Genomic DNA, 12,342 nt, shown 5'->3' with positions numbered 1-12,342 from the left:
TCACTGATGGGGAAACAACTAAAAAGATCCATAGTAATGTCAACTAAAAGTACAAAAACTGATGTGCCATACAGGGAATTCTGGGAAAGTCAATTTACGGTTATTCGCCGTATATATTAAGGAAACATACCGTTAACCAGGTTACGGATTTGTACTCTAGCATTTTTACAGTTTTTTACTGTTTTACTGCCATTTTTTACAGTGTAACATGACATTTCTCAACCAGGAATTGTGGTAGGTCTTGATTATTTTACTTACTCAGCACAGATTTAGTAGGATGATTTTTTTTCCAAGTTGTTTTAGAAATAATTTTAAAAAGCATTTATTTACCAGATTTGGTATATCTACACCAGGGGTGTCCAAACTCGGTCCTGGAGGGCCGGTGTCCTGCAGATTTTAGCTCCAACTTGCCTCAACACACCTGCACGGATGTTTCTAGAAAGCCTAGTAAGTGCTTGATTAGCTAGCCCAGGTGTGTCTGATTGGGGTTGGAACTAAACTTTGCAGGACACCGGCCCTCCAGGACCGAGCTTGGACATGCCTGATCTACACTATCAAAAGGTACAAATTTGTACCTCAAAGGTCCATATTAATACCTCAAGGGTACATATTAGTATCTAAAAAGTACAAAAGTATTCCTCTTAAAACTTGTAGGTACTAATATATACTTTTAGGTACCAATATGGACCCTTCAAGTACAAATGTGTACCTTTTGAAAAGCTATCACCCCAGAGACAGCTCGCGTACCTTTATTTCTGAGAGTGTAGATGCAGGATGATTGCTTGAGACAGGAACAGAGCTGAAATAATTATATTTATTTATTGAATAACCTTTGTCCTAACATACATATACTATAATCACAAGAAACATGGAAATATTCTGCTTCTTAACAGTGACTTTCTGCATATTTTTTTCATCTGTTACAGAAGTAAAAAGAGTATGAGACCAAAAAAGGTTGAAAAGGCAGAATGGTAACACTGCATGCCAAAAGCAGTCACGAAAAAAATGTTCACACTGTAAGCTCAAAAATGGAAATTACAGTAATATCCTGACATTTGTTCATTTTATGACGCTTGCTTCAACACTAATAGCCAACACTTAACTTAAAATACATGTCAAATACCTGTAAAACACAATTTTGAAAAATTCCATTATATTTAAGGTCTCAGACTCAATTTCTGGAGCGCTGCAGCTCTGCACAGTTTAGCTCCAACCACCTTCATTTCACACCTGCTTAATAGTCTCTAGTAGTCCTGAACACCTTGATTACTTGCATCAGCTGTATGCTGTGCAGAGCTGCAGCCCTCCAGGAATCCAGTTTGAGATTTATGCTTTATATAAACAGGCTCTATCTTTATAGACTTTTTTGGATAGTAAAAGTAAACAAATTATAATGAACATATGATGAATGAGTAAATGAACTATCGATATATTAGTAAAATATGATCATAAATGTACATAAAGAATCATAAGAAAACCAAGTTTAAGTGAAATCTCTTTCTGAAAGTCAATATATTTGCGGCCACTGTCCTGTTTTTAAGAAATTCACATCACAAACCAAGTCTAAAAACATGCAACATCAGTGATTAATGATTTACATTAGCTACTGTGTGTCAGATATGAGAAGAAGCAAACTAAATATAAATGTCTAAGAACAGCTACAGGACTTTATATTGGAAATTGCAAAGGTTTCCCATTTGTGTGCTGCATCTCCGACAGTCACATCCTTTAGATCAAGCTTTTAATCCGTTTACTCGATGTCAAAGTTCTGAAAAGTTCTAAACTCCGGAATAGGCTTCCTGATAATGTCCGAGGCTCAGACACACTCTCTTATTTCAAATTTAGATTACACACAAGGCATCACAAAACACTTTGATGCATGGATGTGCTCCATGCAGGTGAGTGGGTTTGACAAACCACCTGTAGGACACACTCCTCCTGTCTTAATGCACCACACATTTAGTTTCAAGAGTTCCCACTTAGATATGCTTGGCGTATAAAGCAGGTTTGGCATGCAGTCCCGGGAGAGAACCCTGAGCTCGGAGATATTTGAGCCCAGGGCACCCGCCCGGTCGATAAGCATATCAGGAGATCCGAGATCAGGTAGGTCTTGAGAGCTCCTCCTTTAGAAAAGGGAGGAAAAGGAGGAGATGGGGTGGAAGGGGGATTCTTCCAAACGAAGATAGAAACAGTAGGGAGAAAAGGATCCATTTATAGTAAACTAGGATCACTCTGATTGGATTATTACTGATTACAGATGAGCGGCCAGACGTGCTCAATCATATCACGTGCTCCTCTCGAAATTGGTTTATGAAACTTCACTTCAAACACTCGTATGATTTACATGTTTGTGTCTATGTTAGTTTATATAACTGCTATTTTCAGTTTAGCACTTCATTTTTGCATCTCGTTTATATACACTATGAACAGCTGCTACGCTAATTGACCCGTCGCTAAGCCACACCCAAAAACAGCCACCCACCAATCGTGGCTTAGCAACCGTAGCTACGCGCAGGAGCTCTGTCAAGCTTTCGAGTGAGGAAAACAGGCCAAAGCGTTGCGCATATGGATTGTGCAAATCTGATACCCGGTATCCTAAACGTTTGGACAAGGTGGTTTTCTCTTTTCAAAACCTAAAACCCAAGGGGAGAAATGCCAGCGTGGATCAAGCTGTGTGAGGGGCGCTAAGTTAAGTTGGTTTTGTTTCGATATTCCTGACACAGTCATAGATGTTAATAACTCACACACCTCTTACCCTAAACAGATCCAAACTGAGTTTCCTACAAGAATACAAAGCAGGTTATGTTTCACAGCGGTCTTTTTCTTTTTTTTCGCTCGATATTATGAGCACTGCTCCGTCATAGTAGTCATACTAATAGCAATCATATTTCCATCCGTTTCAAGCTACAAATATATGAAATTACATATGAACAGAACAAAACAGAGATATGATCACAATCTGAGCACTGGCGATCACTATACTTCATCCGCAGCTATTTTTCAGTCATTTAGATAATTTAGTAAAGTAAATAAACCTCATGTCCATGTCAAAACAAATCACAGATGTTTTCATCTGTTTTTTTTTTGTTTTTTTTGTTTAAGTGTTCCCTTTATTTCTTTAGAAGTTTATATATAATTTTAAATGCGGTAGAAACCCTGTTTTAAATGTATGTAAGTGCAGACTCGTGTTCCAAGTGCAAAAAAAAAAAAAAAAAAAATCACAAAATCACAAACAAAACAACACGGCTGTAAATAAAGCCAGTATTGTTCTTAATTTATTCAGCTATCTCTTTAAGAGCTGCCCGCCAGAGAACATCCTGCTTATGAGCAGAGAAAAAAATACCCTGGCTTGCTTTTATATTTGGTGTCAGATTAATATTTGCTGGTTGGGAAAATCTGTTCACTTCTGCTGTTTATACTTTAATTTACATTTCAATTTATTTATTTTTTCTTCCTCACTGCAAATTAAAACAGAAACTGTATAAAGAGCACACAAGCATACTGACAGTAATAGGTGCTGTACATTGTTATGGGTCAATGATGCTAATATTCGGCACAAATCCGTCAATTTCCCCTTTCTGGCTGCTCTTTCTGTGAATGAATTATGTAGAAGCACTGTCCATGCGTGTTCCCTCGTCAGTTTGTAACGCTATATTTCATTGCACAACAATTAATCTATCAGACTTTTTGGCAAAAAAAAAAGAAATCACGGTTTAATTAGTTATTATTAGATTATTTTAAAATTTCATCTCTTCTGCTGTGCATAAACTAAGCTGTTGAATGGTCATCATATGAGGCGGCTAGGCTAACCTAGCTTCAATTTTGATTCAATAATTTTAAATAATTTTTCATTATTGCCTATATTATGTCGTGAATATACCCCTGTAACGCTCGTGAATATACCCCTGTAACGCATAGATATCTCACCTGTTTGCCGAAAATGACTAATTATATCCCTGGCAATGTCTGACACCGGCGCAGACACATTGTAATAGACATGCCAGGCAGGAAAGCTTGACAGGCGTAGCAACAGTAACTAAGGAGGGCGGGGCTTAGCGAAGGGTAAATTTTTTTTTATTCTCTATTTCCACCTGGGGATACTCATCCTGAGGCCTCTAGAGATTATGCAATGCCAATAGCTATGTTTCCACCCACCTATTTTTATGGCATTTGCCAGATGCACATAAATTTTGAAAATGCGCATAAAAAACTTAACTGAGTAGGATAAACTGTTTATCCGATAAGAAAAGATGCGCCTAAACTACGATGGAAACACTTTACCGCACAAATTTCAGTATGCGCATTAAAAAATGTCATGTTATTTTGTTATAAGAGATTGTGTGATGATGAAAATGTGTCTGAATGGACAAACCAGCAGGCTGAGCACACTGTAAAACATCTCAAATGCTGTTTTGGTCATTCTAAAACACCTTACCGTTTAAGTATTAGTGTTATTATATTATTAATGACCTCCAGAATCAAGAGCGTCTGTGCTCCGCGTCTGACACCTTCAAACGCCACTGTGCGTTCACTGCGTGTCACGATTGCCTTCTGAGGCACAAGTCATTTATTAGATGAAGAAAAGATTGATGCAGCGTCTCCTACTGCAGCAAATTCAGTTTTTACTGTTGATATTTGGCACCAGTTAATCATGAAGTGACGATTTTGTTTGCTTTGACTCGTTGGATGGAAACGCAGCTTTATTCGCACGTCTTTTATGCGATATTCCAGTTTTGCCCATCGCATTTTTGGATGGAAACATAGCTATTGATGCGATCCAAGACCTGTGAAGATATGCTGCCAAGGTATCCATAATCCTGGACCAGGCCATTTCCTGAGCAGATGCTGTGGGGGTCATGGAGAGCATGAGACATGATTGTACCCAACTGAGTCTGATTTCTCTTGAGGTTTTTTTTTCCTTCACTTTCGCCTATTGCATGGTGAAGTTTGTTCCTCACCACTGTCACCACTGGCTTGCTTGGTTTGGGGCTTGTGGAGCTGCGTATCAATTGATTTGCTCTTCAGGGTTTGGACTTTCAGCAGTGAAAATTAAACCACACTGAACTGAACTAAACTTCAACTCTGAAAACTGGACTGACAGTTTTACTTTACTAGAACTTCTATGTTAAGCTGCCTTTTTTTACACAATCTACATTGTAAAAGCGCTATTGAAGTACACATGAGTTGGACTGAACTGAATCAAAGTCAATGTCAAGTGCGACTGGTCCATTCATTGAAAATCCGATGAAGAAATTCACTTTTGTGCCAGATTCTTTACATAGCTGGCTTCTGAACATCGGATCAACCCTGATGCCTTCAACGCTGATAAAACCATCCCGAATTTCACCAGAAACTCTGAGAAGTTTTCCGCTTTCTCTCACTTTCTTCCATATGCTTTCATCATTCCACTGAGTAGCAATGTCCTGCCCTGGTGCTAAACAGCGGTTAATATCTCTCTGGGATATCAGGGCACTGTAGCCTTTGTCCTTGCCTCTGTAAAAGTGGACTGCAGCTCTCTTTCCATTGGACACAGGATTCAGTTTTTTTGAGTATGACTCTCTCAGCTGTGTCACAAATGTAGGCAATTCACGTTTCTTCTTTTGCCATAACAGCAAAACTCTTATGTAGTGCAATGGGAGAGTCTCATCAAAGGATCTGGCTTGAGCAATTGATTTCTTACAGAGCAATTTGCAAAGCTTATTGTATGGTTTGAGGTACGGAGATGCAGGTTTGGTGTTGGCTAGAATGACATTGGCAAATATATAGTTGATATACTCCACAATCTCCACATGTTTATGTGATGTTACAATATATTCATGCTGTTGGACGATCTCTTCAAGAGTTGATGCAGAGTCTTTCTCATATAAATAACCCAGAAGATCAATGTAGGAATCACCAGTGTTCCTTATCTTATCCATACATTTCTGCTCAGTTTGATTTTGGCTGGGTTTGGGTCCCGAAAAGAATTCAGTAAATTTCTGGAAGCACCCAGAAACCGTAGTCATTGTCAGTTCTTTTTGTGTGTCTTTCCTTGCGAATAAGGGAGCCAAGTTGACCAAAAAATTGTTGAAAAAATCAAAATGCTGCTTCATTGAGTTTTCTAGCTGAAGGCAGAAGTGTTCGTGTTTCTGCAATACATCACAATACGGCTTGTGTTCAGGTTTCTCTTGTGACAAATCCTCAGTAGAAATTGTACCCAAGCAGAATTGACCAAGGCACTCAATCCGTGTCTTTTCCAGTACACGTAGGACAATATCTGCAGTCTGAAGCTCAATGAGATGGCCTGCAGTGTTGTAGGTTTCAAAATCATCGTGTCTTTCCAGTCGAGCTTTGGCCTCCTTTTTTGCAGTTTTCTGTGTTTCTCTGCAAGCTTCTGCAGCAGACTCAGCCAATGTCACAAACCTATCCAGACTGTCTGGCTTGATGGGATCATCTTTGTCTTCATCAAAAGCATACTTGAGCTCACACAGAAGTACCTGAGGTACTGTATCACATAGATATGAGTTCCCCATTGAGTGATCTTTGGCCTTCTTTGCCCAGTCCATGGCCTTGGTAAAGTTCTGTTTTTTAATGTAATACCTGGCAAGGAGCTGAAACATCACTGCACCGTTTCTGAGGCACTCTGCTGCATTGTCAAGAACAGTCTCTTCCATCCCTGGGGTTTCTTTTCTGATATCTTTATCTGTGGCTGAATACTGCCTCCTCACAAAGATGTTGTGAACATCCTGCAGTAATTTGTCTTTGCCTGGACCGCTGTCATAAAAGGAGATCGTTCTGAGCAGAAGGTTAGCAATTTTTTCCTTTGTCACTCCATGAGAATCTGAAAGCTCCTTCAAACATTGCTCAGCTATACTTGAGTGAATCACCGTCATGCCTATAATGGAAACTTTGTGAAAAACTGTGCATCTTTTCAAAAGAGTGGAAAACACCTCAAATCCATCTTCAACCTTAGCTTCTATTGGCAAACCAAGAAACTCTTGACATGTAGAGACTGAAAGAACTGCATTTCTCCGGTAGACCTGCAAGAGGACAAGAACAGCAAAGAGCTGAGCAGGCTTATGTTCAAAGTTGAAGCCCTTCAGGGTCTTTTTCACGACATCCCGAATACAGTCCAATGAATATTTGGTCATGAACATGTGCGAGTAAACTGTTTCAGAGTTGGTCTCCTTCAACTCCTTCAGCTTTTCTTCAGATAGTTTTCGTTCCCTCTCAGACAAGTACTGTGGAATGAAAACTGCATTGCCAGCATCTTCGATGTGTCTACAGGAATCCACTCTGATGCAGTTGACAATAATGACTTGTGGACTTCTTGAAAAAACATCCTGGTTTGAACATTCCTTCTCAATTAGATCTTGAAGTCTTTGTACATTTCCAAAGAGCTGGTACTCAGTCTTGAGCAAAACAGGAAGTCGTGTAGTTTTCCCTTTTGCTTCATATGTAAGTAACTGCACTACTTGTTTAGCTGCTTCTACTGTGTAATCATCTGTTGAGTCCTGCAGCACCGCACAACGAAATTCATCCTTGAGTGTCCACAGAACATGCATGGCCAGTGTAGTGCCACCACAGCCTTCAGTATGGGAGATGTTAATAAACACACAAGCTCTCTTCTCATTCAGTACGTTTGGAATAAGAGCATTGACAATATGGTCAAACTTGTCCCGTTTGATGACTGAAACTGGCTTGTTCTGACTCTGACGCTGTTCAGAGTAGTAGAAGTTCCACCAAGTTGGCTCTCCTCCCTTGTAAAAGTTCTCCTCATGTAGTTTTTGATCCTCATTTCCTCCTTCACACTGGTTCACACAAAGAATATTCAGCAAATTTAAACGTTCCTCTGTTTTCTTAAAGAGCACAACATTGCTGCCGCCACCACAAGGCAGAAACCGTATTATTTTGCGGGCTTCAGACCACAGGCTGAGCACAGTGCCGTTGATTTCAGCAAAGCTCAGGTCATAAGTGCATTTTGAGATGTCGATGTTATATCTGCCTTTAATGAGATCCTTCCAGTAGCTGTATGTTGCTTCATTGTCACAGATGCATAAGATTTGGTTTTGGCTTCTAAGCTCCTGTAAAAACATTTTGAAGGTCTCAAGTAAAGGGTCTTTGGCATCTCTAACCTGACTTGAAAGCAAGAATATGACAAGAAACTTGTGAGGTATCTCTTGTCGGCACAGGGAAGAAACTTTATTTTGCACTAAGAATCCTTTCTCTGTCTTCCAATTATCATGATCAGACAGGGTTTCACCATTAGTTCCACCATTACAGAAAACCCAGCTTCTGGCATTAGCCAGCTTTAAGCTACCTGCAGTGTCTTCAAGTGTACCCGTAGCCGGTAAAATATGATGCCCATTTCTCTCTTCAAATAGCTTTCTCAAGCCATTCTCAGCGGATTGTGGATCAAAGTCCAAAACACCCAATAGATTCATAGGAAGAAGGAAGTCCATGTTTTCCAGCTGAACAGGATGAGACTTGTTGGCCACCACAATGTATGATGTAAAGTTTGATATGTCCATAGATGTAGCCCCTCCTGTTATCATATGTTTGAGTTCAGAGCCCTGCGCATACGTTTTGACAACAGAGAGATGCTTTTCTTCAGCATTTGTCCTCCAACTGTCCTTCTCTGACATGTCTGTGATATATTTCTCATACTCCTTTGGTTTAGCTGTAATGAGATTCCTGCTGCTGCTTCCATCTCTTATGAAGAAAGATTTGTCACCTTTCTTCTTCTTCTCTCCAGCTGTGGGCTGTTGCATCTCATCTTCATTTATCTTCACATTGTTAGTGTGAAAGCGATGGCCTTCACAGATTATAGTAGACGGCTCTATGTCTACCTCAATAACATATTTTCCAGAGGGTGTCATGTCTGCTTTGAGAACTTCAACAAATCGAGGTGGTTTAATGCACATCTTTGCTATCTGAACTTTATCTGAATTGAAATGTTTTCCAATTGCTTGTTTCAGTTTTTCATCAAACTCATCTGTTTTTGGCTCGTCCACACCCAGAATTTGTCCGTGTGGTTCGTCTGCTACTCCAAAGTGAATGGTGCCATTAGTGCGGCTGTTCATACAAGCTGCTGCAAATCGAATCACCTCATAAGTGAATTTTTTCATTCTGTTCTTTTCTGTTGTGTTGGTAAAACCTTTAAATTCATGGCAGGGCTGAATGAGGTCTTTAGGACCAGTTTCAGTCACATCTAGAATGCTGTTTTCAATGTACCTGTAAGCGGCATCATGTCTTTTGAAGGGGTAAGGCTTCATGCTTGGCCACTTCACCATTTTGTTCAGCTGCTGAGTCTTTGGGTTCAAAGGATCAATGTGCTGAATAATCATTTCTACTGCATCTGATTTAATTTTTTGCACTATAAGATAGGTCTTCTCCAAATGAAGAAGATCAGCTCCATTAACTCCCTGATTATACAACAATTCTGCATCTTCTCTGTTCACATTTATCTCAAGTAACCATTCTCTCACATCGTCTTTATTCCAGTCCTTTATGTCCACTGGATGTTTAGGTGAAACAGCTGTCCTGCCTTCATTTTTCTGAAAGAAAATCAACAACTAAAGTTACGGTGGCATTGACACTAGACGCCTGGATATTATTTATTTAATATCTATTAAATAGCAGTAAGATGAAAAAAGCTAAAATATTAGCCTATCTGGTGCAACTTACCCCAGAATGTGTTGAGGTTTCCATACTGGAACCAGAAACTCTTCTGATCAGGAGCTTATGATACTGTAAGTAAATTACACATGGTAATTATTATGATGCTTGTGTTAATAATGAAAATAATAGTAATGAAATAAAAAGTTATTGAATGTATATGTCATTTGTGTATAAGTCCCAAGTGTTTGCCTCCTTATTTCTTGATTTTTTGCATATTTATCACACTTTAATGTTTCAGATCATCAAACAAATTGAAATATTAGTCGACGATAACACAAGTAAACACGTCATGCCTTTTTAAAATGAAATATTTTTATATTATCATTAAGGGAAAACTAAATGCAAAACTACATAGCCCTGTGTGAAAAAGTGTTTGCCCCTCAAAACTAATAACTGGTCCGGTCACCTTTAGCAGCAACAACTGCATTCAAGCGTCTTCAATAACTTAAAATGTGTCTGTTACAGTGCTGTGAAGGAATTTTGGCCCTCTCATCTTTGCAGTATTGCTGTAATTCAGCCACATTGGAGGTTTTTCAAGCATGATCCACCTTTTTAAGGTCATGCTGCATGATCTCAATTGGATTCAGATCAGGATTTTGACTAGGCCAGTCTAGTCAAAGTCTTCATTTTGTTTTTCTGGTGTGCTTTGGATCCTTTTCCTGCTGCAGAACCCAAGTTTGCTTCAGCTTGAGGTCACTTACAGATGGCCAGACATTCTGCTTCAGGATATACATGTTCAGCAGAATTCATGTAGGTGATGAAGCAGCAAAACAGCCCAGATCATCATAGTATGATTTTCTTTTTCAGAAATGTATACTGATGTGTCGCAATTAATGGGATGCACACCTTCCAAAAACCTAAACTTATTCTTGTCAAAAGCACTGAGGTTGTGATACTTCGATTGTATATCAATTTCCCGCAAACAATTGTGTCCTGTTGAGCGCGTTCTTAAACACAACTGATCTCCACAGTTCCATGTCGTCTTTGCCATTTGTATATAATGGCTCTTACTGTGGTTCACTGCAGTCCCAAAACCTTTAGAAATGGCTTTATAATCTTTACCAGACTGGTAGATCTCAATTATTATTTACATCTTTGTTTTTGAATTCTTTGGATCTCAGCATGATGTCTAGCTTTTGAGGATCTTTTGGTCTACTTCTACTTTTCAGCCTAGTCCCTTTATTAATCAGGGGTTGCCACAGCGGAATGAACCGCCAGCATATGTTTTATGCAGCGGATGCCCTTCCAGCCACAACCCAAGTCCCACATTCACACACATACACTATGGCCAATTTAATTCATTCAATTCACCTATAGCACATGTGTTTGGACTGTGGGGGGAAAAGGAGCACCCGGAGGAAACCCATGCCAACACGGGCAGAACACGCAAACTCTACACAGAATGATTGTATTGTAGCCTAATTGTTAGTAATTAGTTATTAAAATTATTAAGCTTAAATATATAAGTAAATGTGTAATTTTACACAGACAACAACCACACGCTGTAAATGGTGAATTGAAAATGTGTCAGTTCAACAATTTAAGCTTCTTGATAGAGATGGGATTAACATTCATTCTAAAGTGTTGTCTCATTACAAAGAAATAGACAAATAATAGTTGACCTATGTATCATATTACAGTTAAAGGACTTGCTGTGTTGAAGAAATGTACTGAAGGAGGAAAAATAAACTATATTCTCAATAATATTACTATACTGTAATCAAAGGTATATAAAGGTAAATTTGTATAAATTAAAAAAAAGGATAGTTCTGAGCTGGGTTCAATTCTCATATCAATTGTGTTTCTATCTAGTAATACAAGTTTAAGAAATAGATTTTCAAGAAGTTAATATAATACTTACTATGTAATGAAAGTATTCATCAGACTGACCATAGTCGTTTTACACAGTCTGTTCACCAAGGCAGCAGCTTATGTGCATTGTCAGGGGAGTTGGAGTACTTCTGCCCAAACATGGCAACACATCTTGAAGTGAGAAAAACAAAAAAAAGCCTTTTTGAGAAGTCAGCTGATATACTGGAGCACAAGTCCACAATGTTTACCTTTATTCAGCCCACAAAGACGATACCGTGTATAAACAGACAACACAGAGCTGGGTTGTAGGCATAGTTTTATACTTTTAAAACTAGAGTTCTTTCTCGAGTTTTAAGAAAAGACATGCTTGACAAGACTAATCAAAACAAAATTGGCACCCTTAAACTTTAATTTGCACTATGACTTAAAACAGTACTGGATCATAGATCTAGAGAAATGCTCAAAGTGAAAGATAAATGAAGTGAAAGCTGTTCTATTTACCCCCATGTCAAGTATCCTTGTGTAAAGGTCGTTCTTTATAAGTTTTGCTCTCTCCGATGTTTCTTCTTCCTCTTATGGGAGGAGTGGATATGTGGAAAAGAAGGAATTCAGCCAGGTTGCCACATGTTTCCCAAACCCACACATATTTGTCGGCACTCTATAGTGTGTGGCTCAAAAACGTAAATTTATCCTCAATTTTTATCATTCTCATTGCATAGTTATAATTATTATAAATGCAATTTGTAGATAATACATAAATGTAATAAATAAAACTTTAGCCTGTGTGAGCCATTCTAAGAAATTTGACGTATTTTGTTCTGTTACTAGGTTCCATAGGAAAATATATACAGTATACTAGATATATTTCTC

The 12,342-nt window shown here is 38.7% G+C and overlaps 1 protein-coding gene across 1 annotated transcript; it reads right to left on the bottom strand.

Annotated features, from left to right (window-relative positions):
* Positions 1 to 4,969: 4,969 nt before the first annotated feature.
* LOC130220697 (sterile alpha motif domain-containing protein 9) lies at positions 4,970 to 12,036 on the bottom strand. The gene is made up of 4 exons (XM_056452922.1): positions 11,974 to 12,036; positions 11,522 to 11,643; positions 9,667 to 9,729; positions 4,970 to 9,536 (listed from the first exon to the last, which is right to left on the bottom strand). Exons 3-4 carry the CDS (start codon positions 9,688 to 9,690, stop codon positions 5,166 to 5,168), a joined length of 4,395 nt encoding a protein of 1,464 aa, XP_056308897.1. The 5' UTR covers positions 9,691 to 9,729; positions 11,522 to 11,643; positions 11,974 to 12,036; the 3' UTR covers positions 4,970 to 5,165.
* Positions 12,037 to 12,342: the final 306 nt, after the last annotated feature.

This window comes from Danio aesculapii, chromosome 3, assembly GCF_903798145.1.
Source record: "Danio aesculapii chromosome 3, fDanAes4.1, whole genome shotgun sequence".
NCBI classification, from domain to species: domain Eukaryota; kingdom Metazoa; phylum Chordata; class Actinopteri; order Cypriniformes; family Danionidae; genus Danio; species Danio aesculapii.
This window is presented reverse-complemented; position numbering and strand designations above follow the sequence as displayed.